The sequence below is a fragment of the Chenopodium quinoa genome, unplaced genomic scaffold (genome assembly GCF_001683475.1).
Source record: "Chenopodium quinoa cultivar QQ74 unplaced genomic scaffold, ASM168347v1, whole genome shotgun sequence".
In the NCBI taxonomy this organism is placed as follows: domain Eukaryota; kingdom Viridiplantae; phylum Streptophyta; class Magnoliopsida; order Caryophyllales; family Amaranthaceae; genus Chenopodium; species Chenopodium quinoa.
In genome coordinates this window covers 2,582,648-2,598,122 of record NW_018742359.1, presented here as the reverse complement: position 1 = coordinate 2,598,122, position 15,475 = coordinate 2,582,648, and the positions used below count along the sequence as shown (strand labels likewise).

The window sequence follows — 15,475 nt, the reverse complement described above, 5'->3', positions numbered from 1 at the left end:
GGAGCTTTGCCATACAAAATCAGTAAGTTAGGCGAATGTGGCCGTATGATAATGATTTGATAATAATGAATTTTTTTTTTATTTTTTTTTAAAATCAATATCATAATAATGATTTGATAATAAAATTAATAATAGCTTACAAGCCTATCCATACGACTCTTGGCATCCGACCGTACGACGCTTGTAGTACTTGGCTGTCGGGCCGAATGCTGGGAGGCTGATATTTTGCCGGATGTACCCATTGAGTGTCGTGCTAGGCGTATGTAACTTCAACTGGGAGTGGTTTGATTTGGCCGACTGTTCCTTTGCAGGAACAAGCGCCCTTTGGTTGATCAAGTCTTGGATCTCCCCCTTGAAACTACTCATGAGGGTCATGAGTTCATTCCTGGTGATAGGGGCAGATCCCTCGGCCGCCTGTTGATGATTAGGCGGCGGGCCGACTGGTTTACTAGATTCAGCCAGGCAGTCTCCCCGTTCCTTCCTTTCGATGGGACGGGTGCGTCGAGCTCTGAGGGACCCGTCAGAGGCCGTGTGAGTCTCGACTTCATATTCTTTGTCGGTACCCTGGTCTGACTGGACCAGGGGGTCGTCCATGGGACGCTTCTCACTTAAAATCGGTACAGACTGTGATACCATCTCGAAAGTACTCTCCCCACAGACGGCGCCAAAATGTTTCGGGGTAATCTGATGTCCTGCGGGAGAGTTACAATTCTGAGACTGGAACCGGACGCCTGTACCTGCAAAACAAACGGATGCTCCGGATGATTGGAGATCCGCCTCCGACGGTCAAGTTAGTACTTGATTAAGGAGTAATTAATGCGGAAATTAAAGTGATTGGGTCTCTCTAGGTGAGAGTGTTTAATGTGTGTAATCTGCGTAATCTCCCTTAATGAGGATTAAGGGAGGTATTTATAACCTCGGGAAACGTGCCAATCTAGGTTTAGGTTAACCTTGGGCTGATTGGGCTTCCCTCGGAAGTTGGGCCTAGGTGACCGGCTTCTCCATTAGGCATGGAGTATGCCACGTGTCATGACATAATAAGTCCAGGGTGGACGAATAAGCGTGTGCCACGTGGCAAGCCCTGAGAGGTCCAACTGGGGGACACTTGGCAGGACCTGATTAGCCCACGTGGCGCATTCCGATTGGTGGGAGCAAAATCCCCTAATCACTATGAACCCTAATGCAACTGTGAATTCCCCAGAAGAACGAGATCAATTGGATCGATCTAATAAAAAACCTATGAGAAAAATTGCACATGAAAGTTTTAGCAAGAATAATTTCTTTGAAGCTGCTGATATGTCCATTTTATATAGTAATTTACCCCCGTCCTTGGTCATAATTAGTAGTGTTTTTGGCTCTTTCGAGCCACTTTTATTGCTAATTGGTGTTTTCTAGTGTTTTCGTAGTCTTTGTTGAGTTTTGTAGGGAATTGCACCTTTGGAGCATTTTCTCGGGTTTTTCATGGAGCGACTACGGGAATTAGAAGAGCACGACCATCTTTGAAGCCCAAGGCCGGTTAGAGTCATCGAGTCGGTGATTAAGGGCTCGGTAATCGGGATACCGAGGTACTTGGACCGAGTATTCAAGACCCGAAGAGGAAAATCGGATTTGGCCGAGGAATCAAGCCCAATCGAAGTCCGGGCCTCGAAGTGAAGCAAGGGCCCAATCGGGCAAGGATTAGCACGATTGGGCGCGGCATGCACGGTGCTGGTGCGTGGCCTAAGGCGCGCCCGATCGTGTGAGCATCTAGCACGATCGGGCGACGCTGCTGAGAAGAAGCGCAAGGAAAAAGGCGAGCCCGATCGGGCGGCCTCTAGCCCGATCGGGTGCGTGTTTTTCTCATACCTGATTAGTTTAGTTTTAATTTTTGTTTTGGGGAATGTTTAAGTACGAATTATGTACGTAATTTTGGTTTACCTTCTTTTTTAGATTTTCTCTCTCTACTTAGGATATTTCTCTCTCAACTCTTGTTCTTAATTACTTCCATTAATTCAGATTTCCTTTGGTAACAATTTCTTCTCCTTTAATTTCAGCTATTTCATTTACTTATTTGATTATATTTTGTTTTATTTATTTGATTAGTTTAGTTATGATTATGTCTGAGTAGTTTCATTCTAGGGTTTATGGGGATCCATAATTAATATGAAGGGATAATTTGTTATTATTGATTATTGGTATTGCATGATAATTTCTTATTGAATTGTTTTAATTCTTTGCAATTAGATTATGAATCGAGCAGATGTAATTTGATTGTGAATGTTTAGCAATATTGAATTGATGAATCGAGCAGATGTTAATTTAATATTAAAGACTATTTTTAATAGGAACTTAGATCTAGTAAATTGCTAGAGCCTGTTAGATCTATGTTGATTAATAAATTGCGAGAGCCTGTTAATCATGTTATTTGTGCAATGTTAATTATTAATTATTATGTTTTATCCCGGAATATTAATTATTGGTGAAACTGTGACCCTAGGCTTTCATATTATTGTTCCTTTTCACCCTAAACTTATTCTTCGTAGTATAGAATTTATTCCCAAAAATATTGGTTACTTAGATAATCTAGATTATAATAAATAATTAGGAGTAAAAAGATTTGTTTCCCTGTGGAGTTCGACCCTACTTCCCTATCTACTTTAGTTAGAGGACTTAGGTATTTACTTTTGATTAGGGGATACGACTTTACCCTGTCAATATTTGGCGCCGTTGCCGGGGAAACGGTTTTATTTTTATTTCTGATTATTTTTGTAGTCTAGGTTATTTTCTTTTTGTCTCAGAGAACATTAGTTCTCTGAGGCAAATCTTATATTTGCTTCTAGTTTTTTTTTTTTGTTTATGCCTAGGTGTTCCAGATCAGGGTACATCCCATTCAATCCTGAGATCGAACGTTCCTTCCATAGACAGAAAAATCTCTACAAGCAAATCCTGGCGGATTCTGGTGATAATAATAATCACCGAGACCCTCCAACTGGTTCTAGCGATTCGGAGGTATCATCAGATCCGGAATCAGAGATGACGGCTCCAAAGAAGCTTAGTGATTACTCACAACCAAAGCTTACAGATTTTCCACATCTCACCCCCACTCCGGCTCTTGATGGCGTTCAATTTGAAATTAAACCTCAATTTATAACGATGATAGAGAGGAAGCAATTCAGTGGAGCTAAGGGTGAAGACCCGAACCTTCACATTGCCGACTATTGTCAATATTGCAATACCATCAGGCAAGCCGGGGTCACTCAAGACCAAATCAGGGAGATTCTCTTTCCCTTCTCTTTAACTGCAAAAGCTAAATTGTGGTTTAATGGCTTAAATAGAACTGCACTTGGTATAACTGACTGGGAAACTCTTGTTTTGAATTTTTATAACAAGTATTATCCTACAGAGAGAACAGCCGTACTACGGAGTGCGATTCAGAATTTTGCCCAAGAAGCCGATGAATCTTTATATGAGGCTTGGGAGAGGTTCAAGGACCTACAAAGAGAATGCCGTCACCATAATTTAGCACAATGGCAGTTAATCCAAGCCTTTTATAATGGCATTGGAAATTCTTCTAGAATAATTTTAGACTCTGCAGCTAGTGGGAGATTTATGAATCTTAATGTTGATAATGCAGGTCAGGTTATTGAAGATATGGCGATACACAATTCCCAATATGGGAATCCTAGAGGATTTGCTAACAAGGGGAAACACAGTGTTGACTCTATATCCTTTTTTCAAGCTCAACTGACCTCTATATGCCAAAAAATTAGATAATCTTAGCACTGCCAATGTAGCTAATGTTTCTGCAATTAATAATAATTCTAATGAGGCTTTCTGTGAAAATTGTGGTATTATAGGTCATTGGGAACAAGATTGCAGGAGTTCCGTGGAGCAAGTTAATGCCTTTCAAGCTTATAGGCAGAATAACCCATACTCCAACACCTACAATCCTGGGTATCGGAATCATCCGTACCTTTCCTACCGGAGTACTAACGTTCAAAATCCACCACCATAAGAACCACAAGCGCCACAGCAACAGCAGCAGAAATATTATCATCTAAATGCTGGCCAGAAGAACCAACCACAACAAACCTCCTCATCTTCTGACCCTTCTCTAGTGGAAATTAGAGCAATGTTGGTTAATATGCAAAAGCACATGGAGAGTAGAGATGCGACAATTGATCAAATTCTAACACATAATAAAATGGTAGATAATCAAATTGCGCAACTTTCTGCTACTCTACAAGCCCGCCAACAGGGAGCTCTACCGGCACAGCCGACCAGGCCTATGGATCAAGCCTATGCAATTACTCTAAGGAGTGGTTCAAACTATGAAGGGCCCCCTATGCCCAGAGTTGATGAACGTGTTTTATTAAATAATGCCAATCTTGATTCCGTTAAACCAAACAATGTAGTTGATAGCCCTGCAGGGCTAAAGGATAATACTAACATATCTAATTCTACATTGCAGGGTACGAATCCAGAGAAGGTGGCTACTCCAGATAAGAGCAATAATTCTCCAAAGCCAATTATCAAACTTCCATTCCCCAATCGTCACTTGAAGACAAATTTGGATAAGCAGTTTAGTAAGTTTCTGGAGATGGTAAAAGATTTGAAGGTAACAGTTCCCTTCACTGAATTAATCACACAAATTCCTTCATATGCAAAATCTATGAAAGAAATATTGACAAGGAAAAGGTCTATTAGTGAGGTAGAGACAGTAGCTTTCACTGCAGAGTGTAGTGTCGCTCTTCAAAATAAGTCTCCACCTAAATTAAAAGATCCGGGTAGTTTTTCTATCCCTTGTCTTATAGGCAATCTAATGATTGATAATGCATTGTGTGATCTGGGTGCTAGCGTTAGCGTCATGCCATTATCTGTGTGTTCCAAGTTAAATATGGGTAAATTAAAAGCTACCAACACAACTCTACAAATGGCCGATCGTTCTTTCAAATACCCCTTAGGTGTTTTAGAGGATGTCCCCGTTAGAGTAGGTAAATTTTATATACCTGTTGACTTTGTTGTTCTTGATATGGCTGAGGATGTGCAAACCCCAATCATTTTGGGTAGACCGTTCCTTAACACTGCAGGAGCAATCATAGATGTGAGAAGTGGTAAGTTAACACTATCAGTAGGGGATGATAAAGTTATTTTTAATCTTAATAATGCCCCTAAAAGCTCCATGACTGAGGAGAAATGTTTTAGTGTTAATGTGGTTGAGAACTATTCTAAAAAGCCCCAAGCTCTTGAAAAAGATCCCTTGGAGGCGGTATCTTGTGTTGCATCCCTTTCAGATGAGATAGACAAATGGCAGAGGGAAGTCGATGCAATAGAAAGAGCACTTTACACTGTTGGTCTTGGTTTCGAGGATGAAAAGGTGGAACCGATCAAGCAAGTTGTGCGATTTGAGCCTACGGTAAGTGTTCCGCCAGATCGAGTTGCAAGCGTTGCATGCAATGACAATTTGAAGAAATCCTCGATCAAAGAAGGATCTTTGGTGCGTATCATTGAAGAACCCCTTACCCAAGTCAAGGAGGATCCACCCGATAAGGTGAATTGGCGTCCCACAGGGTATGTCAGGAAGCCGCGTCGTAGCCTAAACACCGCTAGACCGGGTGAGAAACCACCCGATCAAGCGTTAGGCCAAGGGTCCTAGTTATTATACTGTGGTAAGAGGATTGTGCGGGACCTAGATAAACCAGCGCTTTGCGGGAGGCAACCCGTATTTCTTGCTTTCTAGACTAGTTTTCCTTTTTCTTTATTTTTATTTTTATTTTAGAGAGGCGAGGAGAGTGAAATTTTACCTTTTATAAGTGTTTTTGTGTAGGTATAGGTTTGAGAGGTAAAGAGACTTAGAAAAATTTGAAGACGAAAAGAAATCGAAGAAGAAGCTAAGAAACTCTGACCGGGTGACAAGGGTTAAATCGGTCGCTACAATCTAACTCTCAATCAAACAATACTTATACGAACACCCTATAACCAAGTACAATGGCAAATAAAGGTTCGGTCCACGAGGAACGAGAGTAATTGCAAATCAATCTTAAACCTAAGCTAGTTCGAAATCAATGGAAAATGGTGTTCTAAAATACTACTAATAAGATGGAATAAATCAATAAACTAAGACACTAGGGAGAACGGGAATCCGCCTAACCATTGGTAACTAAGCAACAAGGAATCACAGAGACAAACGGGATATGCAAAGACTATAAGTCTGATCAACATCATGTGATAGGAAGACAACGGGCAATACTAAGCTTTGATTTCTCATGCACTTAACATTACTCGATACATAATCAAACCACATTCAATAATGAAATACTCAATTCACAATCTCTTGTTCAAATCAAGAATATCATGCAATCAAATTCAAGATTCTAGGTTAGCTACTCCTATTATAATGAATTAACATGCAATCGCATATAATCAATTTAATCACAATCCGTTTATCAAAATCAACCCTCAATTACATAGATTACCTAGGCCGGGTTTCATCCCGAAACCCTAGCTAGGAGACTACTCACACATATTCATAATCAAAGCAATAATGAATTCCAAAAGCATAATAGATATAAACATGAATTCTGATTAAGGAATAATAAAGCTTGATTAATAAACAAGAATGAATAATACCAATTTTATTGATGCGAATCAATGGAACAGTTTAGAACTTTGATATCCGTCGTCAATGAATAATACAAAGAATCTTCGCAAATCTTGCTTCAAATCAATCCAAGAAAACTAAAATCTCTAGAAATATCTCTAAGAAAACTAATGAATCTCTAATACTAAGAACGTTCTCCAATAACTCTCTACAAAGGCTCTCAAAACTATCTCTAAAACTGTCTCTGGAATCCTCTTAAAGTCGGGCCTTATATACGTCTTCTAATTCGGAGAAGTCAAGCGCGCAGTTAACCCTGGATCAGCACGGCCGTGCTGAATTTGGCACGGCCGTGCTAGCTTGTCAGTAAGTAAACCGGATTTCTTCTTCAAATTGGCACGGCCGTGCTATATATGGCACGGCCGTGCAGCTTCCTGGCACGGCCGTGCTAAAAATGACACGGCCGTGCTGAATATGCTCTAGCACGGGGCTCATACTGAAGCTGACACGGGCACGGGAAACATCTGGCACGGCCGTGCTAATGGCCTGCACGGCCGTGCGGGTGCGTGGATACTGACACGGCCGTGCTATTGGCTTGCACGGCCGTGCTGCCTTGCCTGGGGTTGCTTGCTTATAGGCCAGCACGGGTGTGCCTATGGTAACACGGCCGTGCTGCATATGCTCTATAATCAATGCACGACACTTGAACTTCCTTAACTCCTCGGACTCCGGTCAAGGCTAGCTCGGTTACGCATCAAGGGCTCGGGATCCGATTAAACTCGGTTGATATTACCTGAAAACACATCAAAAACAAACAGAAAACCCGTGAAGCACGTAATATGGGGAACGTAAGAATAACAAGGTAATAATCGGCCAAAGCGGCCCCAAATACATCCAAAATCATCCTAAAATATGCTCTAAAGCGCGCCCTAAAGTGCGCTTGTCAAAAACCCCCAAGCTACACTTTTGCTAGTCCTTGATCAGTGGCCATTTGGCCCACTTTTCTACTTCGTTTCTTCCCGATTGAGCCCTTTGTTTGCCCTTTTTCCTCTATTTTAGCTTAGTTTTGTTATTATTGAGCATATTTGTTACTTGGAGTGGTTTTGAGTCATTTTTGGCTCATTTCCTAAGGTTTTATTCCCTCTCCTTTAACCCATTTCAATTTGCTCCTATTAGAACCTTTCCTATGATTTGTGTTTTCCATCTTACAGGTCCTCCCGTGGCTAAGAAAGCAAGGATTGGATGCAAGGATTAGGCATGCTTTGGAGTCAAAGGGATTGGAGCATTAGAGCCCAAAATATGAAGGAAAGAAGAGTTCAGAGCGGGCGCTCTAGATATGGAGCGGGCGCTCTGTATTCCTTGCTGCAGAAAAACCAAGTACCCAACCCTCAGAGCGGGCGCTCTAATGTTGAAGCGGGCGCTCTAGCTCCCAGAATAATCAGAGCATTTTCTGCGAGACCTCAGAGCGGGCGCTCTAATGTTGAAGCGGGCGCTCTAGCTCCCAGAATAATCAGAGCATTTTCTGCGAGACTTCAGAGCGGGCGCTCTGGCCTTAGAGCGGGCGCTCCGTGTTCCCCTGACCGATTTGAACTCTGCTACACGCGTAGGCCGACGGCTCTAATTATTTTACTCTGCACGTGATGCCTAAAATTTTGGGCCTTGATTTGGGTTAGGTTTTAGAGGAGGGTATAAATACCTCTCTTCCTTGTAATTGGAGAAGGAGGTAGAGAGAGAAATATTAGAAAATCAGATTTCAGCTTATTGTTTTTCTTTCTTTCTTTTGCACTTTAGATTAGTTAGGGTTTAGTTCCTCATTAGATCTAAAACACTACTCTTTGTTACTCTCTTTCATTTTCAATCCAAGATTAAATCTTTTGGTATTATTTCTATCCCTACTCTTTATTTATTGCTTTATTTATCTATTTTAATTAGTTTTAGCTTATCTTTAGTTGTTATTTCAAGTCAATAGAATAGTTTAATGTCTTAGTTGCCTCCTTGTTTAAACTTGCAATTTCTGGTTTTGATCCTTTATTTTCTTGCTATTAGTATAATATTATCGTTATTTGCTTAGATTTCATGCTATTTAGAATAGATTACAAGTAGACTTAACATATTCTCTTCAAAGTTAACTTCTTTAGTAAAGTTTAATCATCCTATTTTCTGGTTTTAGCCATGTTTCTCTCATTAAACTTAGTTTTTGCTTTTGTTAATGTTCTTGTGTGCTTTGGTATGACCCTTCCTTCTCTAGGCTAGGTTTCTAGCTAGGGGAGGGGGAAATGATGAACTAATGATGAAATGAATGATATGTGGTGCAAGATTGGGTAGATTGAGAAGTTTTGCAATTGATTCCAACCTAGGTTTTAGTTGTTAGGAATTAGAGATTGATCACCTCTAAGACCCTATTTTGTGTTGCATGCTAGTTGCGCGAGAGTGAGCTTGTATGTGATGATGACTAGGTTAGGGATGACCTCGACCACCGAGGCGGGGTTGGGTAGGCGGTGTTTAGGTGAGCCCGAGAGGGAATCCTAGATGTTGGACCATAGGCCCCAATTGTTTGGTTGACCGATTGAACCATTCTTGTTGCCTCTAATTGTTGAAATCATTGTTAGTTAGGAATTCTCCCCTATCCCCTAGTGTTTGCTATTCCTTGATTTTCGAAGTTTTATACCTCTGCTTGTTGCTTGTTAATTTAGTTCTTAGTTTATTTGTTTCCCTAGTAGCTATAGATAAATCCATCAAAAATTTATTTCTCCCTTTTCAATTGACTTATAAGTGATCTAAGCAAGAGACGTTTGACCTTCCCTGAGGATTCGACCCCTCTTCCACTATGCTACCTTTGGTTAGTTTAGGACGTGGGTTTTCTTTTTATTCTTGACTCGACCTTTAGGAAATAACGACACCTAGGGGGCCGATCAAGTTTTGGCGCCGTTGCCGGGGAACGGCAACATTGTTTATTGCTTAGTTATCTTGTTTTTCAATTGTTTTCTACTTCTATCCTTCTATTTTTCATTTATTTCTCCGTTGTTGTCATTCGCTAATTGTCTGCTTAGCTGTGTTGAATGCTTAGAAGATCACAGGGACCACCTACTCACGACCTCGATCTCGACATTGACCGCACTCTAAGGCGAGTGAGGAGACTATTTGTTGAACAAACGGGCGAGGAGGAGGAGTTCTTTGATTCTTCTAGTGATATTTCTTCAGACATGGGGGATGCCAATGGCGCTCTTTTTGGTGACTTTGGTAATCCGGGTAGTCATGAATTGCAATGTGGGATTCTACTTCCTACAACGGAAACAAATTTCACGATCCACCCGCACTACACTCAAATGGTGCGTGGAGATCAATTTTCTGGAGCAGCTCATGAAGATCCGATAGAGCATTTGGACAAATTTCTCGAGACATGTGCTTTAATCCAAACCAACCAAGTCACTCAAGAATACATCCGGATGCACCTTTTTCGGTATTCGCTCACAGGCAAGGCTTATAGGTGGCTCAAAAACCTAAAGCCCAGCTCGTTGGCCACATGGAGAGACACGGCCAAAGCTTTCTTGAACAAGTTCATTCCCGAAGACAAATCAACCGAATTGAGGCAGAAAATTTCATCATTTAGGCAAGAAAGGTATGAATCTTTGGGGGAAGCTTGGGACCGGTTTAAAGAGTATGTGAGAGCTTGTCCACACCATGAGTTTGACAAGCAACTTCTCATCAAGTTCTTCTATGATGGTCTTGACGACATACCCAAGCAAAATTTGAATTCCGGATGTGGTGGAAATATTAGCAAGGTGCCTCAAGCTCAATTGGAGGACACCATAGAGGAAGTTGTGAGGTACTATTCTACGAGTGGTGGAAGAAGAAGAGGTGAAGAGAGAGCTTCGGGCAAATTCGAGCTTGATCAAGGTTCACTCAAGGCTCTTATGGAACAAGTCATTGACAAGAAGCTGGGAAATAGCCAAGGGTCTTCATCTTCCTCCACCAATCAAGTACACTCTTTCTCTTGTGAGAATTGTGGGGGTACCAACCATGATATATCATATTGTGGTGGTCGAGACCCCGAACATGTAGCGGCAATGGGGTACATGAACAATCAACGTGATAATTGGAGAGCCCCCAATGCCAATTATGGTAATAGATTTCAAGATGCAAGTGGCCCAAGCCACAACACGGGTCAAATGGCTCCCTTTCCAAATCCAAATGCTAGCAATCACCCTAGAGCACCATTCAAGCAAGGACCACCCAACCAATTTCAAAATTTCCAACCCAACCCTTCCATGCAAAATGACCCTAATCAACAAATGATCATGGAAACTCTCAATAGAATCCAATCAAGCCTATCCGCCATGGATCAAAGAATAACCAATAGTGAGCGAAAAGCGGATCAAAGGCATCAAGAGGTCACCGCACATCAAAAGATGATGGATAATCAAGTGGCTCAACTCGCCGAGAGGGTGACCAATCTAGCCAATGAGAAGCTCCCGGGCCAACCTACTACCAACCCGGCTACCACCCATCATATCAAAGCTATCTCTCTTAGGTCCGGAAAGTCTTATGAGGGGCCTAGGAGTGATCAATCGGAGCACAACAAGGAGGGTGAAGAGCAAGAGGTTGAGGAGGTCCATGGAGATAACCAAGGTCAAAGAATTGAGAATAGTGTTGAAGGAGGCATTGAGAAGAAGAAGGGTGAAGGTAGTGAAAAGAGTAAGGAAGTTGGGAAAGACAAGCAACCATCAACATCTTATCAACCATCAAGGTTTGAACCACCACCGCCTTATCCCGAGAGGATTGTTGAGAGGAGATTGAATGACAAGTACAACAAGTTTATGGCTATGCTCAAGTCACTTCACATCAACATTCCATTCCTTGAAGCCATGACTCAAATGCCACCCTATGCAAAATTCCTCAAGGAACTCCTCTCCAACAAAAAGAAGCTAAGTGATGAGTGTATCACTCTTCCTCATCAAGTTAGTGCCCTAGTGCAAAGAACCTTGCCTACCAAGCAATGTGATCCGGGAAGCTTCACTCTTCCGGTCAAGATTGGTGATATGGAGACCACGGGTGCACTAGCCGATCTTGGGGCAAGTGTGAGCCTCATGCCACTATCCATTGCAAAGAAGCTCAAGTTCGAGATGATACCTTCAAGAAAGGTGATTCAATTAGCCGACCGGTCCACAAAATTCCCATGCGGTGAGTTAGAAGACGTTCCTATCAAGATTGGGAATTTGTTTGTGCCTTGCGATTTTGTGGTGATGGATATGGAGGAGGACCCTCATACTCCTCTTATCCTTGGAAGAGAGGCACTCAAGACCATGGGAGCGGTCGTCAATTGCAAAGATAATACCATTACATGTGAGGTGGCCAATGAGAAGTACAAGTTTGAATTCTCAAAGACTTTGAAGCAACCTATGGTAGAGAAGATTTGGCGGGTGGACTTGGTGGACTCCGAACTTGATGAATTGGTGAAGTCTCATGAGGTATTTAAAGACAAGGGTGATGAAGACCTCCCTGTGAGGAGGTGGGTGAAGGAGAATCTTTGTGTGCCTTGGAGGTTGAAAGCCTTGAAGGTGAAACTCATCCCGAGACTCAAGGAGCCGTGGATGAGCTCCCATCGATCCAAAGTGAGTCTAAGGAGGAGAGTTCCACGCCTCCTCCCAAGGTAGAACTAAAACCCCTCCCTCCTTCTCTCAAATATGCTTATTTGGATGATGATTGCTTATATCCTATTATTGTCAATGCTAACCTCGATGACACCTCATTGCAAAAATTAATTGAGATTTTAAAAAAATATAGGAGTGTTATCGGGTATAGCATTGATGATATTAAGGGGATTAGCCCTAGCTTGTGTATGCATCGCATTCATCTTGAGGATGATCATGCCTCTTCCATTGAGCCTCAAAGGCGGTTGAATCCGACTTTGAAGGAAGTGGTTAAGAAGGAAATCCTCAAACTACGTGAAGCGGGGATCATTTATGCTATCTCCGATAGCAAATGGGTGAGCCCGGTTCATGTGGTTCCCAAAAAGGGAGGCATGACCATCATACAAGATGACAAGGGGAATGATATCTCCACCCGCACTGTCACGGGGTGGAGAATGTGCATTGACTATAGGAGGCTTAATAAAGCCACTAGAAAAGATCATTTCCCCTTGCCATTTATCGATCAAATGTTGGAAAGGTTGGTGAAGCATTCACACTATTGTTTTCTTGATGGTTATTCGGGTTTCTTTCAAATCCCAATTCACCCGGATGACCAACATAAAACAACCTTCACTTGTCCATTTGGGACATTTGCCTACCGAAGGATGCCCTTCGGATTGTGCAATGCCCCATCGACTTTCCAACGATGTATGACAGCAATCTTTTCTGATATGATCGAAAATGCAATAGAAGTTTTCATGGATGATTTCAGTGTTTGTGGGTCGTCTTTTGACCTATGCTTGCACAATCTCGAAAAGGTTTTAAAGAGGTGTCAAGAGACGAACCTTGTGTTGAATTGGGAAAAGTGCCATTTTATGGTCGAGGAGGGCATTGTCCTCGGGCATAAAGTGTCCATTAATGGTATTGAGGTAGACCCGGCAAAGGTCTCGGCGATAGAACAGCTACCCCCACCATCATCGGTGACCGGGGTACGTGCCTTCTTGGGGCACGCCGGCTTCTATCGCCGATTTATCAAAGATTTTGCACAAATAGCGAGACCTTTGACGAGTTTACTTCAAAAAGAGGTGGAGTTCAAATTCGATGATGCTTGCACTAAGGCATTTGAAACCTTGAAAAATGCTTTAGTGAATGCGCCTATAGTGCAAGCACCGGATTGGGAACTCCCATTTGAGCTAATGTGTGATGCGAGTGATAATGCAGTTGGAGCAGTCCTTGGGCAAAGGAAAGAAAAGAAATTGAATGTGATCTCTTATGCAAGCCGGACCTTGGATACGGCACAAAAGAACTACACCACCACGGAGAAAGAAATGTTGGCGGTAGTCTTCGCTTTTGACAAGTTTAGACCCTATTTGGTGTGCAACAAGGCCATTGTCTACACCGATCACTCCGCGGTGAAGTATTTAATGAGCAAAAAGGATGCCAAGCCGCGTCTAATCCGATGGGTCCTTCTCTTACAAGAATTTGACATTGAAATACGGGATAAGAAAGGAAGTGAGAACCTAGTGGCTGACCATCTCTCAAGGTTGCCGTTAGACCACCCTTCTTACCTTGACAAAGAGGATCCCATCGATGATGAGCTTCGAGATGACTCTCTTATGGCGATCGTTACCAACACCATCCCTTGGTTCGCTGATATTGCAAATTATTTAGCAAGCGGGGTGGTACCTCATGACTATGATGCTCGACAAAGGAAGAGGTTCTTCAAGGAAGTTAAGAGGTATTTTTGGGATGATCCAAGCTTGTACAAGAAGTGTAGTGACGGTTTGTTCCGGAAATGTGTGGCAAATCATGAGATGGAAGGTATTATGGAACATTGTCATTCACTACCTTGTGGAGGTCATGGAGGTGTCAACAAGACCATGGCAAGGATCCTAGGTTGCAAGCTTTGGTGGCCAACTATGCGCAAAGATGTTCACAAGTTCATCCTTCGATGTGACCGATGCCAAAGGATGGGAGGAATCACAAAGAGAAATGAAATGCCGCAATAATCAATCTTAGAAGTTGAGCCATTTGATGTATGGGGAGTGGACTTCATGGGTCCGTTTGTCTCCTCATGTGGGAATTTGTATATCCTTGTGGCTGTGGATTATGTGACTAAATGGGTGGAAGCGATACCATCACCCACAAATGACCACAAGGTAGTGTTGAAGTTGCTCAAGAAGACCATCTTTCCTAGATTTGGGGTGCCACGGTGCCTAATTAGTGATGGCGGATCTCATTTCGCCAAGAAACAACTCGAAGCACTTTTGAAGAAATATGGGGTACATCATAAGGTTGGACTCCCTTACCATCCACAAACCCAAGGGCAAGTGGAGGTGTCCAACAGAGAAATTAAGAGTTTGCTCGAGAGGATGGTCAACAAGTCTAGAAAAGATTGGTCCCTAAGACTGGATGATGTACTATGGGCCTTACGGACCGCTTACAAGACACCGATTGGCACCACGCCATATCGACTTGTCTATGGTAAGGGATGCCACCTTCCGGTGGAATTGGAGTACAAGGCATGGTGGGCTGTAAAGGAACTCAACATGGACCTTCACTTGGCCGGAGAAAAGAGGTTACTCAAGCTCAACGAGTTGGAAGAGTTGAGGTATGATGCTTATGAGAGCTCTAGACTCTACAAAGAACAAACCAAGAGGTGGCACGACAAAAGGATTCGAGATCGTGACTTCGAGGTGGGTAACAAGGTTCTTCTCTTCAACTCACGTCTCCGACTCTTTCCCGGGAAGCTCAAGTCCAAATGGGTGGGGGCGTTTACAATCACCAAAGTAACCCCCTATGGCTCGTTCGAATTGGAAAATCATGAAGATGGGAGCCGGTTCATGGTGAATGGGCAACGGATCAAAAGATACTATGATGAAGGAGATATTGGAAAGATCGGTTGCCTAATGCTTGGGACGGTCCACACCGTTCCACCCTCTTAGCTTTATTGCTCGTGACGTAACGTCAAGCTAGGGACGTTAAACTAGCATGCTTTGTAGTATATTGTGAATATTTGTCTTTGAACTATCTCTTTAGTTACTTTTTGTTTTAAGTACTTTGCAAAAATCCGGAGGATTTTTCCCCAAATAGGGGATGGTTTATGTTGGTTATCGTTAGCCAAAATGCTATAAACCGAAGGGCACGACCTCTTGGCTCAACCAATAAATGGTTGAGTCGGGTACTTAGGTCGTATCCTATAGAAGTACTAACGATTTTGGTTTGAGTGATATTTGAGTGTTTGCAGGTTTGGGAAATAATGCTTTTA

General features: G+C 42.4%; 1 protein-coding gene across 1 annotated transcript; it reads left to right on the top strand.

Moving 5' to 3' along the window:
- The first annotated feature begins 9,636 nt into the window (after positions 1-9,636).
- On the top strand, positions 9,637-12,231 carry LOC110696291. The gene has a single exon (XM_021873579.1). The coding sequence runs from the start codon at positions 9,637-9,639 to the stop codon at positions 12,229-12,231; it is 2,595 nt and encodes an 864-aa protein (XP_021729271.1).
- Positions 12,232-15,475: the final 3,244 nt, after the last annotated feature.